The sequence below is a fragment of the Scomber scombrus genome, chromosome 9, assembly GCF_963691925.1.
Source record: "Scomber scombrus chromosome 9, fScoSco1.1, whole genome shotgun sequence".
NCBI lineage: Eukaryota > Metazoa > Chordata > Actinopteri > Scombriformes > Scombridae > Scomber > Scomber scombrus.
The window spans coordinates 19,230,997-19,250,068 of NC_084978.1; the positions used below are offsets into that span (position 1 = coordinate 19,230,997).

At 40.7% G+C, this 19,072-nt stretch overlaps 4 protein-coding genes across 5 annotated transcripts; 3 read left to right on the plus strand and 1 right to left on the minus strand.

Annotated features, from left to right (window-relative positions):
* Positions 1–577: 577 nt before the first annotated feature.
* Positions 578–2,589, plus strand: nme5 (NME/NM23 family member 5). The gene is made up of 5 exons (XM_062425994.1): positions 578–703; positions 1,531–1,736; positions 2,033–2,133; positions 2,224–2,342; positions 2,506–2,589. The coding sequence occupies exons 1-5, from the start codon at positions 578–580 to the stop codon at positions 2,587–2,589; spliced, it is 636 nt and encodes a 211-aa protein (XP_062281978.1).
* A 1,300-nt stretch (positions 2,590–3,889) lies between these two features.
* On the plus strand, positions 3,890–7,665 carry hnrnpaba (heterogeneous nuclear ribonucleoprotein A/Ba). 2 transcript variants are annotated; one of them, XM_062425013.1, is made up of 9 exons: positions 3,890–3,959; positions 4,453–4,684; positions 5,145–5,313; positions 5,414–5,572; positions 5,676–5,807; positions 5,916–6,006; positions 6,139–6,294; positions 6,400–6,485; positions 6,944–7,665. In XM_062425013.1, exons 2-8 carry the CDS (start codon positions 4,467–4,469, stop codon positions 6,468–6,470), a joined length of 996 nt encoding a protein of 331 aa, XP_062280997.1. In that variant the 5' UTR covers positions 3,890–3,959; positions 4,453–4,466; the 3' UTR covers positions 6,471–6,485; positions 6,944–7,665. The 2 variants fall into 2 exon arrangements, with proteins under 2 accessions (XP_062280997.1, XP_062280996.1); XM_062425012.1 differs by having other exon boundaries at positions 3,926–4,012.
* A 355-nt stretch (positions 7,666–8,020) lies between these two features.
* phykpl (5-phosphohydroxy-L-lysine phospho-lyase) lies at positions 8,021–12,535 on the minus strand. Its single transcript, XM_062425010.1, has 13 exons — positions 12,351–12,535; positions 12,115–12,233; positions 11,823–11,982; positions 11,659–11,733; positions 11,484–11,571; positions 11,279–11,395; positions 11,061–11,143; positions 10,748–10,973; positions 10,212–10,366; positions 9,019–9,108; positions 8,751–8,884; positions 8,556–8,601; positions 8,021–8,215 (listed from the first exon to the last, which is right to left on the minus strand). Exons 1-12 carry the CDS (start codon positions 12,440–12,442, stop codon positions 8,579–8,581), a joined length of 1,362 nt encoding a protein of 453 aa, XP_062280994.1. The 5' UTR covers positions 12,443–12,535; the 3' UTR covers positions 8,021–8,215; positions 8,556–8,578.
* A 468-nt stretch (positions 12,536–13,003) lies between these two features.
* On the plus strand, positions 13,004–18,979 carry fam53c (family with sequence similarity 53 member C). Its single transcript, XM_062425011.1, has 5 exons — positions 13,004–13,019; positions 14,944–15,189; positions 15,278–15,338; positions 15,418–16,250; positions 17,261–18,979. Exons 2-5 carry the CDS (start codon positions 15,106–15,108, stop codon positions 17,522–17,524), a joined length of 1,242 nt encoding a protein of 413 aa, XP_062280995.1. The 5' UTR covers positions 13,004–13,019; positions 14,944–15,105; the 3' UTR covers positions 17,525–18,979.
* Positions 18,980–19,072: the final 93 nt, after the last annotated feature.

Sequence of the window (19,072 nt, forward strand, 5' to 3'; positions counted from 1 at the left end):
TCCTCATGCTTGCCCATTTTTCTTGCTTCCAACATCAATTTCAAGAACTGACTGCTCACTTCCTGTTTAATATATCCCATCTCTTGTTTTATTCAATTCATCCAACAATGGTTTAAATGTTTTGGCAAATCACTATGTACTCATTTCAAAAATAGATTATTTAAAAAAAAAAATAATAATAAAATAAACATTGTTCACGTTACATAGTTCTTCCTCAGAGCATCCCCATCTTGGCTTTGTGTGTAAGGATTTTAGGTAATATACCGATACTCAAAAACAAGAAGAGCCGAGGTGTGTCTATATTAATATAGTAGAAAGATGAATAAAACTATTTTTGGAATCGAACCACATTGCCCTCGCAGGTTGATTGTCCTTCTTGGCTTGCCATAGACTATCGATGGTATCCTAGCAACCTAAACAGCTATTCAGAGCGTGGGGTAGCGTTTCAAATGAGCTAAACATCGTACTTACCGTTTTAAATACTCAATAACTTTACCAGCTAGGTCGTGTCTGTCAGTCTGAACATATTGAACTAACTTTAAGGTTAAACATATGTTAGTTTAGCACAAACTGGATGATGGACCAAACTCCATGTCGTCGTATTTATGTGGAGAGAACTCTGGCCCTTATTAAACCAGACGCTATCCACAAAAGTGAGGAGGTTGAGGACACTATCCTCAAGTCGGGCTTCACTATCATACAGGTTGGTTAATGTCTTTAAAAAATACAGTGGTTGACGTTTTGTTAGGAAGAGATTGAGGATTTTCTTTCTATGTATTGTTACTTTTATTATAAGATGTTCCTTCATGAAGTGTCAGTGTAATATTGTATAGAGCCTGGCTGATACATAGGCATGAAATGGCTAATACTGACTGAGTGATCACGGATAGATTGCGATTGGCATATATAAGTAGCAAGACATTTCAGAATATAGAAGATAGGTCTCTATAGCTTGTCCACCAGAGGCCACTGACGAGTTTAGTTTTCCAAAGGAAAATGCCTTTTTGAGTACATCATCATGGTACACTTCTTTCATAACCATATGTAAGGGATGCTTATCAGAAATGAATTGTCATACTCTTATACGTTAATAAATAATGTCCTCAAAAATCAAGTGGGATCTAATTTTGTACATTAAGAGGAAAAATTAACCCTAACAACAGAGATGACCAACCAGTAAAAAACACCAAATGTCTTTAACATAAACTGCTTTTCAACACTGATTAAAGGGTGAATGTTTTGTGAAATCAGGTAGATTTCTGAAAGTTTAGTGTCTTCTTTGCTAATTGGGTTTCAAAATGAATTGCTTACAAAAGATCACACCTGCTAAGGCATCAAATGCAATGTGGATGGTCTCGAGTACTTTCCGACAGACACTATTTCACTTAAGTCTGTGAAATTTCATCTCAATCATCTGGAGGGTTGGACTGGGTTGAAGATAAATAGGTGGATTGTCTATGATCCAGTAAATTGGATTCAGCTTTCTCCACACATTTCACTGAAGTTTCCAATACTTCATTCCTGCGGCAGAAGCGGAAGCTACAGCTTAGTCCAGAGCAGTGCAGTGACTTCTACTCAGACCAGTATGGAAAGCTCTTCTTTCCCAGCTTGACTGCCTTCATGAGCTCCGGCCCCATCATTGCCCTCACTCTGGCCCGTGACAACGCAATCGCCCACTGGAAGTCCATCATAGGACCTGTCAACAGCAGCAAGGCCAAAGAAACTCATCCAGAATGGTCAGTCTGATAACTTATAAAGTGTTGACTCAGATTTTTGTTTTGTTGTCTGTTCCATTTATGGCACATGTGAGTTTTTATATGAATTGTATTACAAGTCTGGGCATTTGGACTGAATCACTGCCTTGGATGGCTGACAGGAAAATGGGGCCTACACACAAATCAGGCCTGTGATCTATCCCATAAAACCATGAAAGATAGTTAAGTGCCTGCTAATGTATCAATCGTCTGCTTAGACAAAATGTGTCTTTTTAAATGTAGATGGATAAACATTAGCGCTGTATGTTTTCCCCCAGCCTTAGAGCAAAATATGGCACATCTGACCTAAAGAATGCACTTCATGGCAGTGAGTCATTTCATGCGGCTGAGAGGGAGATCAAATTCATGTTCCCAAACTGTAAGTAATATACACACACATACTGTTATTTGTATAAAAATGCAGTGTGTATGCCTATGATTCTGAAACCCAAATGTGTTCTCTATGCAGCTGTAATTGAGCCCTTTCCCACAAGAGAGGCAACTGAAGAATACCTGAGCAGATACGTAAACCCAACTTTGCTACGTGGACTCACTGAGCTCTGCAAGCACAAACCTCTCAACCCCTGTGTGAGTATTCAACGCTCAGTATATACATAGATACTCAGGTGGACAGATGTACTCATTATCCAATTATTTATTCCCATTGAATGTTACTATTGCCATGTTGTTTGCGAACAAAGTGTTAAACTTTGTTTCCTTCTCTATTATTCTGCACTGTTGCTCTCTATAGATTTGGCTTGCTGACTGGCTGATTAAACACAATCCCAACATGCCTCAAATATGGGAAGGAACCATTGTGGAAGAAGCAGAATGACATCTGGGAGACAAAGGGGGACAAATACCAGCCAATCTGACTTGCAGATTTATCTGTTCAGTGCTAAATAAAATGGCTTTTTAATACTAATCATCTGTTTGTGTTGCAGTAAACTTGGCCTACTTACAAACCATTTGTTCTTAACTCTTCTTTAAAGGGTGTGACTTGCCCCACAGTCTGAGGCAAAACAGGGAAGATTTATATGAGATGCTAGCAACTGGTCCTCCTTATCCATCAATATATTAACTAATTATTTCACAAACAAATGTCAAATGAGCACTATAGCATTTTATTCAGACTGCTTCATAGCAGCTTTCATGACAGTTAACAGGATGATTATACAATTAAATAATATAAAAATAATAAATATTAGGAGAACAACAAAAAATATTGAGACATGGCTGTCATTAATTTGATTTTGGTCTGCAGCAGTATCTAAGTATGACTGTAGCTTTATCTTTGTATGTATGTGGTTTCTTATTCATTGTACAGCCATACCAAACCCAAGTTGTGGTAGCTTTCTATACCAGGAGAGGCTTAATGGGTATATAAATGGATGGATGTTAATTTCAAACAGTCTACTATCTACAGGATTTAGAGATTAATTATAGTCCTAATAGTAGGAGCAACTTACATTTCAACACTGCAGTACATCATAGGAAGGCCACATTGATCACCAAGAGGTTGAATCAACACCTATCTGACAGACCCAATGAAAACAGAATATGACCAAAAAAAGTAGTGTTTATTGTACTTAATGTTTTATTTCATTTTTTTTTTTTGGTGGGTCTGATTTTTCAACCAATGCCTGTTCAGTTTTTCTTGTGTTACCGAATAAAATGTCCATGTACAAGTATAGAAGGCTAATTGACACATCTTTAACCAATAATAACAATGTACAACGATACAAGTATCTATATTTTTGGACATTTTCCACACACTTTGTCCGACCATTTTTGCACAGCCGTGGATTGTACTACCGTTGCATTGGACTACTTTTTTTGTCAAATTCAGAGTGTGAGAGTAAGCTTTACAAAGTAAAGCTTTGCATTATTCGACGCAACAGTGTGTTTCCAGCATATTTTAGCTGTCTCAGCTCTACATTTCGTGCACTGTAGAAATCCTTTCTCATAAGGAACAGAAAAGGTACTCCGAGTTCCTTCCTGTGTGTAGGAGGGCGTGAACATATTCTGTTAAAGAAAGCCTCGCAGATGTTATTGGTCGTTTTCCTGATTGACAACAAGTAGCCTCCAATGAGAAGGCTTCTCCGCAGAAATGTCGTTTTTTTCTGCCGGTGATAGAAAACCAACCACGAGTTGTCGTCGTGTGGGAGAATCCATCTTAAAGAGAGCTCTACGGCGGTGTGATCAGTAAGCAGGCTTTCCTACTACTTTACCCTTGGTTTTTTTCATTAAATTGTCGAGTAAGTACTCTGATTGTTGTAATTACAGTTGTATTTTCCGGTTGCTGTAGACTAAATATGTGAAATAAGTAGAAAACACAGGCCTAACGAGCACGGCCTCTGCATTACGTAACTGCGAATTTGAGTTGCACAGTCCGGCTCGGTTTATCAGTCTGATACAGATGGTTACACGTCTTTCTATCGCTGTAGCAGAAATGTACTTTAGGTTGGCGGGTGGTTACTGTGTGTTGTACGTAAACGATACTATACAGCCATTTCCTGACGCTCGGCAAGAAAATAGCCTCTTTCTGCAAATGTATGGAAAGCAACGGTGCCGGCCAAAATGGTGGGAAATGCATGTATTGGCACTGTGTAAATGGCGATGCATGCACGGCGTGAATGATTATATAACCGCTGTGATTTTTTTTTGTAACTGTTTTTTCCCCCATCTTTGGCCACAGGTATAATAGTTAAAATGTCCGAAACCGAGCAGCAGTATATGGAAACATCAGAAAACGGCCACGAAGTCGACGATGATTTTAACGGAGCCGGCCCCACCGAGGAGGCGAACGACGACAGCGCCGTGAATGACTGCGGAGAAGAAGGCGCCGGGCCCGATGCGGACGAGAACTCGCAAAACGGCGGCACGGAGGGCGGCCAGATCGACGCGAGCAAAGGCGAGGAAGATGCCGGGTGAGTTGAAGAAGACATCCGGCGTATCTTTTTTTACTGAAACCGGCAAACACTCGTGGGTTTCCATGCTTCTTTGTTCAGCCGGCCTTTGTTGGCGCCATGTGCAGAGCGGAGGGGGGATGGGCGCATGGGTAGGGATCAAATCTAACATGTATTGGGCCCGTGTGAATCTATAGCGGGATGCATTTATTAATTCATTTTTTAAAGCAATTTTGTGTAAATTGCATTAATGTAGTTTAATAGCACGAAGCTAAAGCAGCTGTAGCATGCCTCCCTACGTCACTGGGTCAACAGATGTTCTGGAACAGTGTGTACATTTGTACCCCCTCCTGCCCCACAACCTCCCCCACTCACCACCCACACACACACACACTCATGTACACAGAGCTTTATATATACAGTTGGTGTGGCTATACTGCATGCATGCTCAACACGTCCCTGCCCCTCTCTGTGTGCATAGGAAAATGTTTGTCGGTGGTCTCAGCTGGGACACGAGCAAGAAAGATCTCAAAGATTACTTCTCTAAGTTTGGTGAGGTGACAGACTGCACCATAAAGATGGACCAGCAGACAGGCCGGTCAAGAGGCTTCGGCTTCATTCTCTTCAAAGATGCAGCCAGTGTAGACAAGGTGAGTGTGGACTCAGTTATAATGGAGGTTAATGTCTTAATGTTTTAACAAAGGGGCAATTTTTAATGTTTCCTTGCTTTTTTTCTTCTTTTCAAATTAGGTTCTGGAACAGAAGGAGCACAGGCTAGATGGGCGACAGATCGACCCTAAAAAGGCCATGGCCATGAAAAAGGATCCAGTCAAGAAAATCTTTGTGGGAGGCCTTAACCCGGATACTTCGAAGGAAGTCATTCAGGAGTACTTTGGAACCTTTGGAGAGGTACAGTAATTTGCATGTGTGTTTTGATTATCGAGTAATTACATAAATATTTGCTGCTTCAATTGTTTGTTGTTTTGGGTTTTTTTTGTTAACTTTTGTATAGATTGAGACAATTGAGCTTCCTCAAGATCCAAAGACTGAGAAGAGGAGGGGTTTCGTATTCATCACATATAAAGATGAGGCTCCTGTCAAGAAGGTTATGGAGAAAAAATACCACAATGTCGGTGGAAGCAAGGTAATGGCATATCACACCCTCTTTCTTTTTTTGCTCGTAAAATAATTTCAAATGTCATTGATTTCATAAACTTAACAAATGTGAATGTGCTCTTGTGTTGTGTTACAGTGTGAAATTAAAATAGCCCAGCCCAAAGAGGTCTACCAGCAACAACAGTATGGTGCCCGTGGATACGGTGGACGCGGCAGGGGCCGTGGAGGTAAGCCCTTTTATTAGTATATACCACAATCTCTGTTTAAGTTCATATTAGTAGACTTACATTTTTCTAGAGTAAGTACAAGAGTCCTGTGTGCAGGAGAGTTGTGACAAAGGCCTCACCTATTGTTTCTAGGCCAGGGCCAGAACTGGAATCAAGGCTACAACAACTACTGGAACCAGGGATACAACCAGAACTATGGCTACGGACAGCAAAGCTACGGATATAGCGGCTACGGCAACTATGACTACCCTGCTGGTTATTACGGCTATGGGGGTGGCTACGATTACAGTAAGCGATAAGTGCCCCCAGGGAACGAAAAAGAATGAGAACTTTATTTTCTTGGTCCTCCTTGTTGTACAGAAGAACTCAGTCCCTTTTTCTCTTGTCCTCCAGACCAGGGCAATACAAGCTATGGGAAAACTCCAAGACGTGGAGGCCACCAGAGTAGCTACAAGCCATACTGATCACACGTAGTGCAGGTATGCATTTTTGCATCATCCGTGGTAGTATGAGAACATAGCTGTAACCATTGGTGCCTTTTTGACCCCCCCAAAGATCTCCATCTACTCTAAATCCATTCAAACATTGTGGTGGGGTTAGGATAGGCCGTGTTGTGGGGTCTGTGATCATTTAAAGATGGATTCATTCCACCTGTCAGCCATCTTAAGATGCATCTCTACAAACACTACTTGATCAATAAGGGTTGAGTTGGTGGTGGTTGAGAACAGGAATTAGGACCGTTTCACCTTTCACCTGGGTGCTAGGTGTAACAGCTAGCCGTCGTGTCCCCCCCCCCCCCCCCCCCCCCCCCAAAAAAAAAAAGTCTGTCCATTCACTGACCTGTCAAACTCATTCATGCACCTGTCTGTCTTTGTGTAACTGCATGCCACATCTGGTTTATTCTCAGTAACGTTAAGCACCGTGTTTTTCTCTTAAGGTCTAAAGTAAATAAGAAAAAGAGATCCATGGTCTGACCACAGCGAACATGGGCTCTGGCTTTTCCTTTGGAGTTGGCAGAAATTTGGACTCATGCTCCATTTGTACAGATCAAGTGAGGAACTGGGGAAGCAAATGTCACTTTTCCACTTTTTATTTTATATTGTTTTGTGTCCATTTACATTTCCAGCAATGGAAGTGTTATTTTTACTGTACTTTTTGGTACCTTTTTGAATCTAATGTATTGTATGGTTGTATTTTTACATGTCTACTGGATTTACAGAAGAGCAGGAGCAAGAGCTTTTAAAGCTCACGAATAAAACAATTTTGCTTTTTTTTTTTTTCCTTTTCATTTGGTGTTTCTAGATCTTTAGTTATCTCCCGTGCTGAGTGTTGGATGCAAGTTGCATGGCTTCAGATGTGGGGTGAGGAAATATAAGGGATTTAAACTAATCAAAGGGTTCATTGTAAGCGTGTCAACTGAATGTTTGCAGATCGCCTAGTAGACGAAGACAACCAGCATCTTTCTTTTTTTTTTTTTTTTTGGCTTTTAAGGAAACTCTTCCCCCCTATCATGTCTGCAATTTTAAGTGGCTTTACTAGTGTAACACAACTGAACGCAAGCCTGTTAATGTAAGAGGGTACTCCCTCTCTCACTGGAAACTCATTCCTCTAGTGTCTTGGGCAAATTGGTAGAAATAAACTTTTGATTTATATTACAAATGGATCTTTTTGTTATTATTTGTAAAGTTAATGTTAAATGTTTTGTACTGTTAAATGGCTTGCTTGATTATGTCTTGAGTAATGTTAACATCTCTACGGATGCCTCTATGGGATTGCTGTGGGAGAGGGCTTCACTACCTGCAGGATAAACTGGCCAAGTGTTAATACTCAACTAGATGTGAAACTGCGATGCTTGAGCATTTTTGTGAATGTGTCCAGGAGTTAATGATAGTGGTCTGGTAAGTGCTTATCTCAAACATACTGTGTATCGAGAACATGTTGCTGATCAGTGTTGAGTCCGGACTGAAATTTTAAATATTGTTACTGTGGGTAAAAGAAAACGAGTGAAGATGGATAAAAAGTATTCACTGTTTATTAGTATCTTGGTAACAATGACTTAAGTTTATTTGTGTCACATGAGCATCTTGTAGATTGGTCATACCCCACGGTGGTAATGGTAAATGCACCTCCAATTGGATGGGTATCATTAGAAAGGTGACTGCTTGTGTCTCATTGTTCCAAAATGACTCCATGAATTGGCACTGAACACCTGGGGGGAAAACAATATTTCCTTTTTAGCTTATACAGCTCCAGAAAATCCTGAGGACAGTAATCCTCAGATGTGGACAGCAAGTTAAAATCTACTGTCATTGCTTTGATGTCCCCATAAAAATGTACAAATTGAAAGGTAGTTATCAACTTCCATAACATCCCCACGCTGGTCAGCGTTGAGTGGAAAGCGGCAACATGTTCTAAGTGAAATGAATGAACTTGTTTGATCAACTGGAACCTCAAGTATAGACGTTCATATCTCTACCTCTGAACTTCATGAATGTGACCATCTGACAATGTCTGATGCAATTAAAAACTTTTCTACAGGTTTAACAAACCTTAGATGTCTTCCTTTTCCAGTTTAAAGGTCCTTGGCGTCCATGTCTAGGAAATAAGACATTTGATGGTTTATTCTGAACGTAATCTATGAATGAATGTTTGAAAACAACTATTTCACTGTGTTCAGATATGTATTCAGATAATGTAAATGCATGCATACATACAGTCCTTTAGTAATATGCAGTGTAACTAACCTTTGAGGATGCGGTCAATACAACATACTACCAGCTCTGCGTCCTCCATGCTGAAGCACATAGGAGGTTTAAACTTCACAACATTTTCCCAGGGGCCATCGGTACTGACACAGATTTGGTCCTCTTCTTTCAACCTGATTTTAAGAAACTGAATTAAATCACAGACACAACATGGAACATATGGTGCATTCAAAAAACTAAGTTATGGGTGGTTTGTAATTTCATGGCAAATTATAACCAAAACTGTATCCACATCTTCCTCTCGCACCTCTTCACCAGCCATGCTGCTGTTTCTGTGGCAGGAGTCTTCTGCTCTTTGTCTTTCACCAGCTCAAAACCCACAAATAGTCCCACACCTCTGAAAAAATAGAAAAATATATCTTATCCTCTATTTCTGCATAGACATATCCTGCATAGACTAAACACTTATGTACAATGTATCTCGGAAGCTGTCACTATAAAACTTCATATTATTGAGGGAAGCTTGATTTTTTTTGTGCAAACTACAGTTATATAGCTTAATAGATATCGAATTTATATTAATATAGCCCATTATGACCAGAGATATACTTGATTTGATTAATTCAATATTCGGGTAAAAGTGATTCAATGCTTCTAAATGGTAGATTTGTCATTTTGGTCCTTAATTTTCGCTCAGTATTGTAATGAAAACTATTTAAAATTTGGACTCTTGGGATAAGAAATTGTAAATGCCTTGTGTAGGCTGTTTTCACAGAACAAATTTTGATTTGTCACGGTAGGAAAAACGGGTGTAATTAATTAAATTAATGATGACTTAATTCTATTTGAGGACACTTCATGTTATTGGTAACACCTGTGCTTTCACTACTATGACAACTCAATATGTATGCAGTGGAAAAGGCCTGATACGCACTACAAAAACTAAAAGTTGTTAAATTAATAATGCTTTAGGAAATTTGTGTTCGAGGAGATAGGATCACATTTTCACTGGGGATGTTTTACATACTTAGAGTTACTTACACCTTACTTACATCATCTCATAACACACTTTGAATTAGTTTCTGGCATGAAAAATTAGTTCAGTAAAACATTGAACTTTGAGTATGAACTGCTTTACCAAAACAAGTGGAACAAAATGAATAAGAGTCAGAGAGATGTGAAATAAGCACTGTCCTGAGAAATAAGTGAAAACACCTGCACAGATGTACCAAGGGGCTTTAAGGTCTCTAATAAGTGAGAATAATTAATTCATACACTGTAAATGGATATCAGTGGCCAGATCTGGTTCCCTAATCCTTTCCTTTGGCAAGACGATCTTAATGATGGCCACTTCCTCCATGTGTCATCATAGATCAATAGGTTTAATTATTTTTATGAATTTTAAACATGTTGAATGAGTTTCTGTTTTTAAAACTCTGAGAATGGATTTCTAGAAATCTAAAGTCAATTTTCTGTCTGCACTGGTTGCTGCATCCTTACCGAACATCTCCAATTATTTGATGTCTTGTTTTCAGCTTTGTGAGCAAAGCTTTCAAATGTGCTCCCACCCTTATGGCATTTCCTCTTAAGTCCTCTTGCTCCATCACATCAAGGACTGCCAGGCCAATTGCACAGGACACTGGATTCCCTCCAAACTGCCAGAATCAGAGAGAAACAAATCATTTCACCTAGACATATGCAGAAATGTGTGTCCATGTTTTCATTAGAAATTAACTTTGACTCAAGTCGAGTTAATAGTGTATAGTTTATGCAGCACTGTGGCTAAACAACAACCTCTATTTTGTGATCAATGTAGAAACCAAGACCCTTGTAACTAAATTGGTTGAGTAGTAGTTACCATGATATAACATTATACTGTGAATGTCATTGTTTATGTCTTTATTACAAAGTTGCATAGACATATCTGGATTTATCTAACAATTATAACTGTGGTTCCAATGTCTTTATAGCAAGGAAAAGGTCAAGATGTCAACTTAAAGGATAATTTATTTATATTACTTTAAAGCCATAATTACTGTATTAAAGTACTCCACTCCGTTGGCTGTGAAAGCTCCAGCTATCTCTGCTGTGGTTGCTACACATGCCAGAGGATGTCCATTGCCCATTGGTTTGCCCATAGTCACTATGTCGGGACAGAAATCATCACCCTGCAGCTGGAAAGCCCAGAAATGACTTCCCACACGTCCAAAGCCAGTTTGCACCTCGTCTGCCACGAACACCCCACCAGCTGAGCGCACATATCTGTAAAAGAGTATGAGGGAAACACACTATGTCATATTGTACATGAGTCTGAGCAACAACTGAATCTGAAATTGAGTCACTACTCACTCTGCAACTTTAGCTGAGTACCCTTGGGGCAAGAGAATCTGGCCTCCGACACTTGGCAGTGATTCAGCAAAGAATGCAGAGATCTACAGAAAAAGAGACAAATATTTATAAAAATATTGGTCATGTATGTTGCAGCAGTATATAAAGTATTTGTATATGATGAAGACTGTTTCAAATCTTACTGGCTTTGCTCTGCATGGGACTGTGTTAAAGCATACCTTACGACCTTTCTTGTGCACATCCTCTATTAGGTCTTTGACTGTATCGGCATATGCTTGGCCTGGGTTTGGGTGGTTCTCTGTGTACATGCCTCTGTAGGTGTCTGGTAAAGGGGCCTACCAGGGATGAAAAACAATGTTTCTGCAGGCAGGACTCCACTGTCAGTGAGCAGCTTGTGCAATGATGACATATAAATTTACACACCACATGAACCCATTCTTTCTGTCCTGCCAGTTTCCGGAACTTGTAAGGACTAATGTCGATGAGGGACATTAGATGCCCATGGTATGCACTAGTATAGAAGGAGAGTTGCATTGTAAGTGATGAGCAAGTGTATTGTGAACGGGGCTAGTGTGTTGCATTGGAGCAGAAATCTTACTGGTCAAGCACGATGACGTCCTCATGTTGGGTATACTGTTGGGCCAAGCGTAGTGCAAGATCATTGGCCTCTGAGCTGCCAGAAGAACAGATGTAAAACACCTGAATGGTACCTCAGCAACACATTTCAGTGGAGCTGATGGTGTAATAAGCAGCATTACTTACCCAGAGTTAACAAAGTAGAAGACACACAGTTTCTCAGGCAGGGTGGCAGCTAGGCGATCTGCATACAGGACTATGTTGTCGTGCAGGAATCGTGTGTTGGTGTTCAGCTGGTCCATTTGTGCCGCTGCAGCCTTTGTAATACTGGGGTGACAATGACCCACTACAATAGAAATGACATTGAATGTTACTAATCCACCTTTTCGCCACTAGGAGGCAGGAGTGTGGTATTTTTCAACGTTGTTTTTCAAAGTTAAAAAATGATTGACTATGGACTGGATGATAAATTCTTTACCATGATGAACGTTACTGATGCAGTCCAGATAGCGCATGCCATTTTCATCGAATAGGTATTGTCCCCTTGCCCGTACTATTTTCACAGGTTCATTTGAATAAAAAAGTCTACATGACTGCCTGTAATTCGAAAGAATGAACACGACTCAGTGCACAGCAGCACACAGTGACACACAATGGTGACAATAAGCTAGCATGGAATAATATTCATGGTAAGACTGTTTCACGTTTGCATACCCGATCAATCTCCTCCTCATTTCGAGAGTTTCTTCTTTCCTGAGTTTTTCTTTTGCCATGTCCTCTTCGGGTTTTCTTTGTGTGGAACTCATACCAAGAAACTGCTTAAACAGTAAACGAAGAGCTACGCAATAAAAGTTATCAAGGTAGTTCAAATGCTTTATGGTTCATGACACATTTGCAGAATCTCGACACAAACTGCGCATGCGTCGATGGTAAACGATGGTTTCCTTACCTTAGGAATACTGCAATACAACGTTTTTATGTGCAGCAGATAAAAGAGTGAGGATAAATTATAAAAGGATTACATGGTGTCATATATTCCACAAATAACTCTAAAACTGTCATAATTTCGTTCAGACATTGTGGGTCTTGATTTCATGCTGTTGCTTTATTTAGGATGGCCTAAAAATGTGGGGCTGTTAACGAGAGAGAGGGCCATGTATAATAAGTGCAACGTAGGTAGCTAAGAATTAAACTTCAGTTGGCAACATGTGAAGAAAATCCATAGGTGAAAAATATTAATTCAACAAGTATAGCAGGATTTCCTCAAATTGTAGTTTTTGAGGTAGCGTATTCAAAACACCTCTGCATTGGTATCGTCCAAAGGCTATATATACCCCGCTGGACTGTGTGCAGCTTCGGTTGCTAAGGAACCGCTGAACGCAGGTAATACATCAGGACAGCTGTAGCACGCTAGCTTGCAAACAAGCTGCGTAACCTAGCTAACGCGACAACTGACCAGAGATATATTATCGGCCCAGTCGTGATATCTTTATCGTCATTTTCATGTTTTACTCCTACGAATCATGGCTACAGCCGATCACAATGACAAGCCATTAATCGGTAGCTAACAGACCGAATAACTAAAATAACGCCAGCAGTGAGGGCACTTGTTATCTTACTAGCTAGCTAACAGAGCCGGCTAATAACTTCGTGTTACACGGGCTGCATCGTGTTGCTGAGCTAGCTTACAGCATACTTTGCTCCCCAGCTAATATGTGTATCCGACTTAACCAATAAATCTTATGATAATAAGTCCCACATTTTCAATGACGAGCAGTTGTCCTGCAGTTAACGTGATGGGTTTTTAATTTGCTAACAGAAACTTTGTGTTTTTAGTTGGCAAGCTGTCTAAAACTTATTTGCTTTTTAAGTGTCTTAAGGTCAGAATTAATTCATTACTTTACTAATGGTTAATAGTGTTTTGTGCTATATTTCCCTTGATAGTTGTTTTGAGATTATCATATCATTTATTTGTGGTAACATTAAAGTTTGTAGACCAGATTCAAAAGTGCTAAAGTTTGAAATGAGCTGGTAGTTGACAACATTGCTCTGGGCTGTTTCTGAGCAAATGCAGTCATCCTGTGTGGTTCAGAGCTCATCATGAGTTTCAGTCTGTGCTCCTGTGCCGGTTTAGCAGCTTGTCTTCTGGCATGTGGAACTAGGCTAGCAGTGTAGCACCATGTTTGCCACCAGGAGGAAGGCCCTGGAGGCCACATCTGACTGCCAACAGCAAGTGTTGAAGCAAAGTACTAGGACTAAATTTTGATAATAGTTTTAATTCAGATTAAGACACATTATTTTAAGGAGTTAATACAGTTAGTATGTTTGTTTGTTATGGTGTCAGCATTATATGTACTGTAGATTTTGGGTGTGCTGGCTTCAAAGAGCTGTGCAAGGGCAAAATGACCATGTTAGATTTTATTGCAGTCTTTCTGTTTTGGTTTCAGTTTGTAATGTGCCATTTTGTGCACAGCATGTTTATGGAGCTATGTAGAGATTGGCTGAGATTTTCTTGTAATGGCCAAAGCAAGTAAATTTTGCATTAAAAAAATAGGTGTGTTAATGAAATGGAGGTGTTCCTCTGCTGTCTGGGCACATCATGTCATTTTGGCTTTGCCTTAGTAATATAAGCCCTTGAGACCTGGTCACCGTTCTTTTGTCCCCCTTGAAAAGATACTATGGCATGCTTCCAACCCCTATCCCCATTCATTTTTCACACACTTCCCCCATCCTCTCCCTTTTAGTCTCTCCCTCCCCCTTCCATTCTCCTTACAACTCACAACTCTTGTCATTCGTGTTTAATTGAACTCAACTGACTTTGATTTCAAACTACTGCCACAAAGGTTTCCACCCTTGGACATTATCTGCATGTTCTGTGATATTGCACTGGTTTGTGTTTGTTGTCCCAATAAGAAATAGCCATGTTCACTCACCAAGTGTGCATGATGGAATGTGAAGTGTTTCTTTGTTCTGGGTCTTCTCGAATCCATGTGCGCTCTCCCTGCCGTCACAAAAATGAAGTTCTGCCTCAAACTTTCATGTATGAATGAGCTGGCATATAGATTCCAGCCTGGATCTTGTTTTAGAAATATGCATTCAGTACTTAACACACGTCTGTTCCTTTATCTCTGGGCTTTTCTGCACTACATTGTAGCATGTTGGAGTACGGCTATCCAGGTCCTGATAGATCTGTTTGGCAATGTATGAGCTACTGTTGCATGAAGTGCTTTCTCGTCAATGTATTTCACAAGTTTCAGCTAATCATTGACATTATTTCATACTTGTACACTCTCATCTGTCCCTCTAGGTGGCATAAAGATGATGGTGGCATAGTGAGAAAGCTGGGTCAGTCTGGCTGGTTGAGGTGTGGAGGGGACACCACAAACCACGCCAGGATTCTGACATTCCCACTGCCCTCAGTAAATCTCCTCATCGTCTCCATGTCTATCCCTGGACCGTAGCTACAATTATGGTGACGCTTATCACAGAGCAGCTCCGTAAGCAGAGTTTGGAAGAGCCTTATCACAAGGCTTTCTCATTCAATGTGAATGTGGTGAGTAGGATACCAAACTATATCTCGTCCTTTTTTAATTTAAGTTTTATGGGACCTGTTAATTTAAGTTGTTGTGTTTCTGTTTCAGTCATTACCTGCTGTGGGCTCCAGTCCCACTACCTCGTGGAGTGCCTGCAGATCAACACAAGGCAAGTTCATTGAATTAGGTGCTGCATTTGCAACCTATCAGTGAGAGAATGTCTCATGTTTCTCTTTTGGCATTTTCAGAGAACAGCTTAGCTACGCACCCACCATCCAAAGCCAACCCTAAAGATACTTCCTGTGGACAAGACTCCCTATGGCTTCCCTACCAAGGTGGGGAACCTCTGCACAGACCGGAGGTTCCCATTAAAGACAAGGCTTTCCAGAGCTCTCCTCCCCCACCTCCTCCAAAACGCCACTGCCGTTCCCTTTCTGTTCCAGAGGACCTGTCTCGGTGCCGCTCCACCTGGCATCCTAGTGCATCCAAGGTGTGGACCCCGGTAAAACGTGGCTGCCAAAGTGGAGGAGCATCTAGTTCAGGCTCTGGAGCCAGCTCTTTGCCACTTGGTGGCCCTGGTTCCTCCTTCACCTCTTCTTCTCTGCACTCCTCTTCTAGCCCTACTTTCTTTAGCTTAGCACTGTCCTCTGACTCCCCACTACCATGGAGCTTCCCATGGGACCCCTGTGACACACTGAAAGGAGCTTGTTCTGCCTCCTTTGCTACCCCTTCCTCCTGCTCCTCTTCACCAGCCCCCCTGGTTTCTCACTCAGTGCTACATCGCCGCTTTTCCCTCTCCCCTGTGCACATTCATGACACCTCTGTGGTGCTCCTGCCTCCTCAGCCCTCCCCTGCTTCTGCTCTGACATATGGCTGTTCTGGCATGGAGCACCCTGCCCTGTCTCCATCTCCCACCTCAGCCTGCAGTACACCATCCTCCACTAGGCGGGACCTGTACCCAGCTCTGCCACGATGCCATTCGCAGCCATGCGACATGCGAAAACCTCGCTTGAAGAGGCGCCATGACCAAGATGTCCTGCCCTGCCCCAGGCCAGGCCTTGACTTCAGCAAGATGAAACAGGTGAGCAAGAAACCCTAAATTGGCTGTCAGGGTAGTTGGTGTCTTTCAATCTCATCATTTCGGTTAATATATAGAGATACAAATCTGGGTTCACCTTTGCTCATGGTCCATGCCCTTGGACCTTGGAGGGAAATGTTTAGGCCTCTACCACAGGCTCAGCATAACTAAGCTTGGCACCCACACTATCAACTCTCATGTTAGACTAGTGTTTTATGTTGAGATCATTAGTAAGAAACGGGGGGTCCGCTTGCATATTTATGTATCACTCACATCAGTGCAGTCAGGATTGGGTTCTGGGTTGTGTTGTTGGTGAAACCGATTTGACCTAACTGGAAAGTGAGCTCACTACACAAAATTTCTTAAGCTGTAGATTTCCTATCACCACCAAGTTAGCTTTCATACAGGAACTAAAATGTGATGCAGATGCACTCTGCTGAAAACAAGCCCCAGCCTGAGTTTGATCTGTTCATAATGAGACTCCAATCACAGGTTAATTGCTGATTTCATCTGCTTAATAAAGCAAAACTTACTTATTTATTCAGTATGCCTTGATGTGAGAAGAAAAAGTTGACATGGTGACCAAATTAAATCCTTAAGTGCAGCCTTTGCCTCTCTTTTCAGGCATGGAATATGCAATATTTATGGTCTCATCCATCTACTTGTTTTGTTTTTTTTTGTTTTGTTCCTGACATACCCATTACAGAATAAGTTGTATTGCCCAGCAATATTATACAAAAGTAACAAGATAAAGGGTTAAAGTGATTTCTGCTATCTCACAGGCAGCATTAGCAATACATTTTATTTTGCCATTGATGCCATAATTAATAATAATCAATTCTAAGGAACGCCTGTGAATGGCTCACTCATCCATTTGATGACTTTTTTTGGGTGTGGATAGTGATTTTTTTTTTTTTTTTTTTTTTTCTTTTGTAGTTTCGTATTTTGTTGTCACATATTTAAGTGCCCAAAATTGTAACATGATGGTCTTGATGCTTCTTTCTCCTGTGTAGATTGGTAACGGTGAGACCCTAGTGTGTGGTACCAGTGGCTGCATCGTTCCAGTGTCCTCCCAGGCAGAGCAGCACTCTACTTTTTCCCCTGCTGAGTTCCTGGGTCAAGCGAGCATTGGGCCACTAAGTGAAAGTGAAGAGGAGGAAGAGGAGGAGGAGGAGGAAGACGAAGATAAAATAAAAAGAACTGTGATAGACGGAGGACAAACTATTTTTGAAAGAGACTGCACAGAACTGGACTTGAATCTTATAGAAGAGAACTGACCACCACTCCTTGGTGCTCAGTGTGATTACAGCATTCATAACCATGTTAAGCACACCTGTAGGCTTTGTGCGCTCTTCTGGCAAAGTCCTTGGGAAACTGCTGCCCTCCTAAGGCATATGTCTAGAGTTCATAATCAAGAACCAAGCAGTTAGGAGCTATTATCAAATTACAATGTTATGATTGTAACCTTTGAGCTAGTTCACTGTTCAACATTTCACAAAGTCAACACTCCATAGGGAAATGTGCATGAGCAAATACCATAAGCGCGTTTTCATGCACACAGAATTTTGGCTAATCTAACATGTTGATACAAGTCTTAATTAGCGTATACCATCGGTATGCATCTTGATATCCTTACATATACTCCAACACTATATACTGGAGTAAGCAGAAGGTTCCTAATATTTCCTCCGAAGGGATTTGAATACACTATAAACATCAATAGTATATAATGGGATAGAGGAAAGGATTCCTACATTCCCTATTGGATACTGGACATGACTGTATGTAAGCTGTTGAAGGTGGACATAACGCTACCATGAATAGGTCAGAAACTTGATTTGCCCAAACAAGATAAGAATACTGATATGTACGTAATTGTTGTTTTAACAGGATACATTCCAGGATTTTGTTGCAATCCCTGAAATCCCCCACAGACCCTAAAGACACCTACTTTTACTGCTGATCTGTCTTTGATTTTTAGTCTGTACTTTTTGGAGTTACACTACTTCGTCAAAGAGAAACTTTTCTTATACTGGCAAAAAAGGAAAGCTCCCCCTTTTTGTTCATACGTTGTTTTTGATTTCTGCTTAAAAATTTTAACACACCTTCTCAACAGTAATACTGACAATACTGTAAACTGACCATGCCTTAAGCTTGAAATACAGAGTTCTTGGTGCTCTGGTCTTCTTTTCACAGCCAGACATTTTTGCAATCTCCATTTGCGCTGATTCAGATAGTTTTGAATGGGTGGCACATGCACTATAATAGTCAATTGAATAACTGAATCGATGCTGCAGCTGGACTCCATAGGGCACAATGTAACAGACTGTACGGTGGTTGGAGTACACAACATCGAGCCAATTCTGTGAGTGTATGTGACAAAGGCAGTAGTGATGCAGATGATTTGGTGGCCTTTCAAAAACGATTTTTCATGTGTTTTCAGATGGAAATATTCCTGTTGCACAATTTATGTACAAATAAAATTTAATAGAGAATGATATTTTTTTTTTTCCCAAAAAGTGTCTTGTCTTCCATTCAAAAACAAATGGATGAGGAAAGATGAAATCAGGGGGGCAACAGATTAGATTATTGTGACATCTAGTGGCTGATTTCAGTATAATACTGGCAAAAATATGTGCAATACTTAGTCCACTCTGACTTTACTATCGGCACATTTTGATGTATAGCTACTTAATTATTTTTGTCTGTGGGGGCGGGGTAAATTAAACCGAATTATGACGAAGTTACAACAGTAATGATGACTTGACGTTATCTTTTAGGAGTGAGTGCAAATGTTTGCTTCTTTGTAAATTATCAGCGGCTAA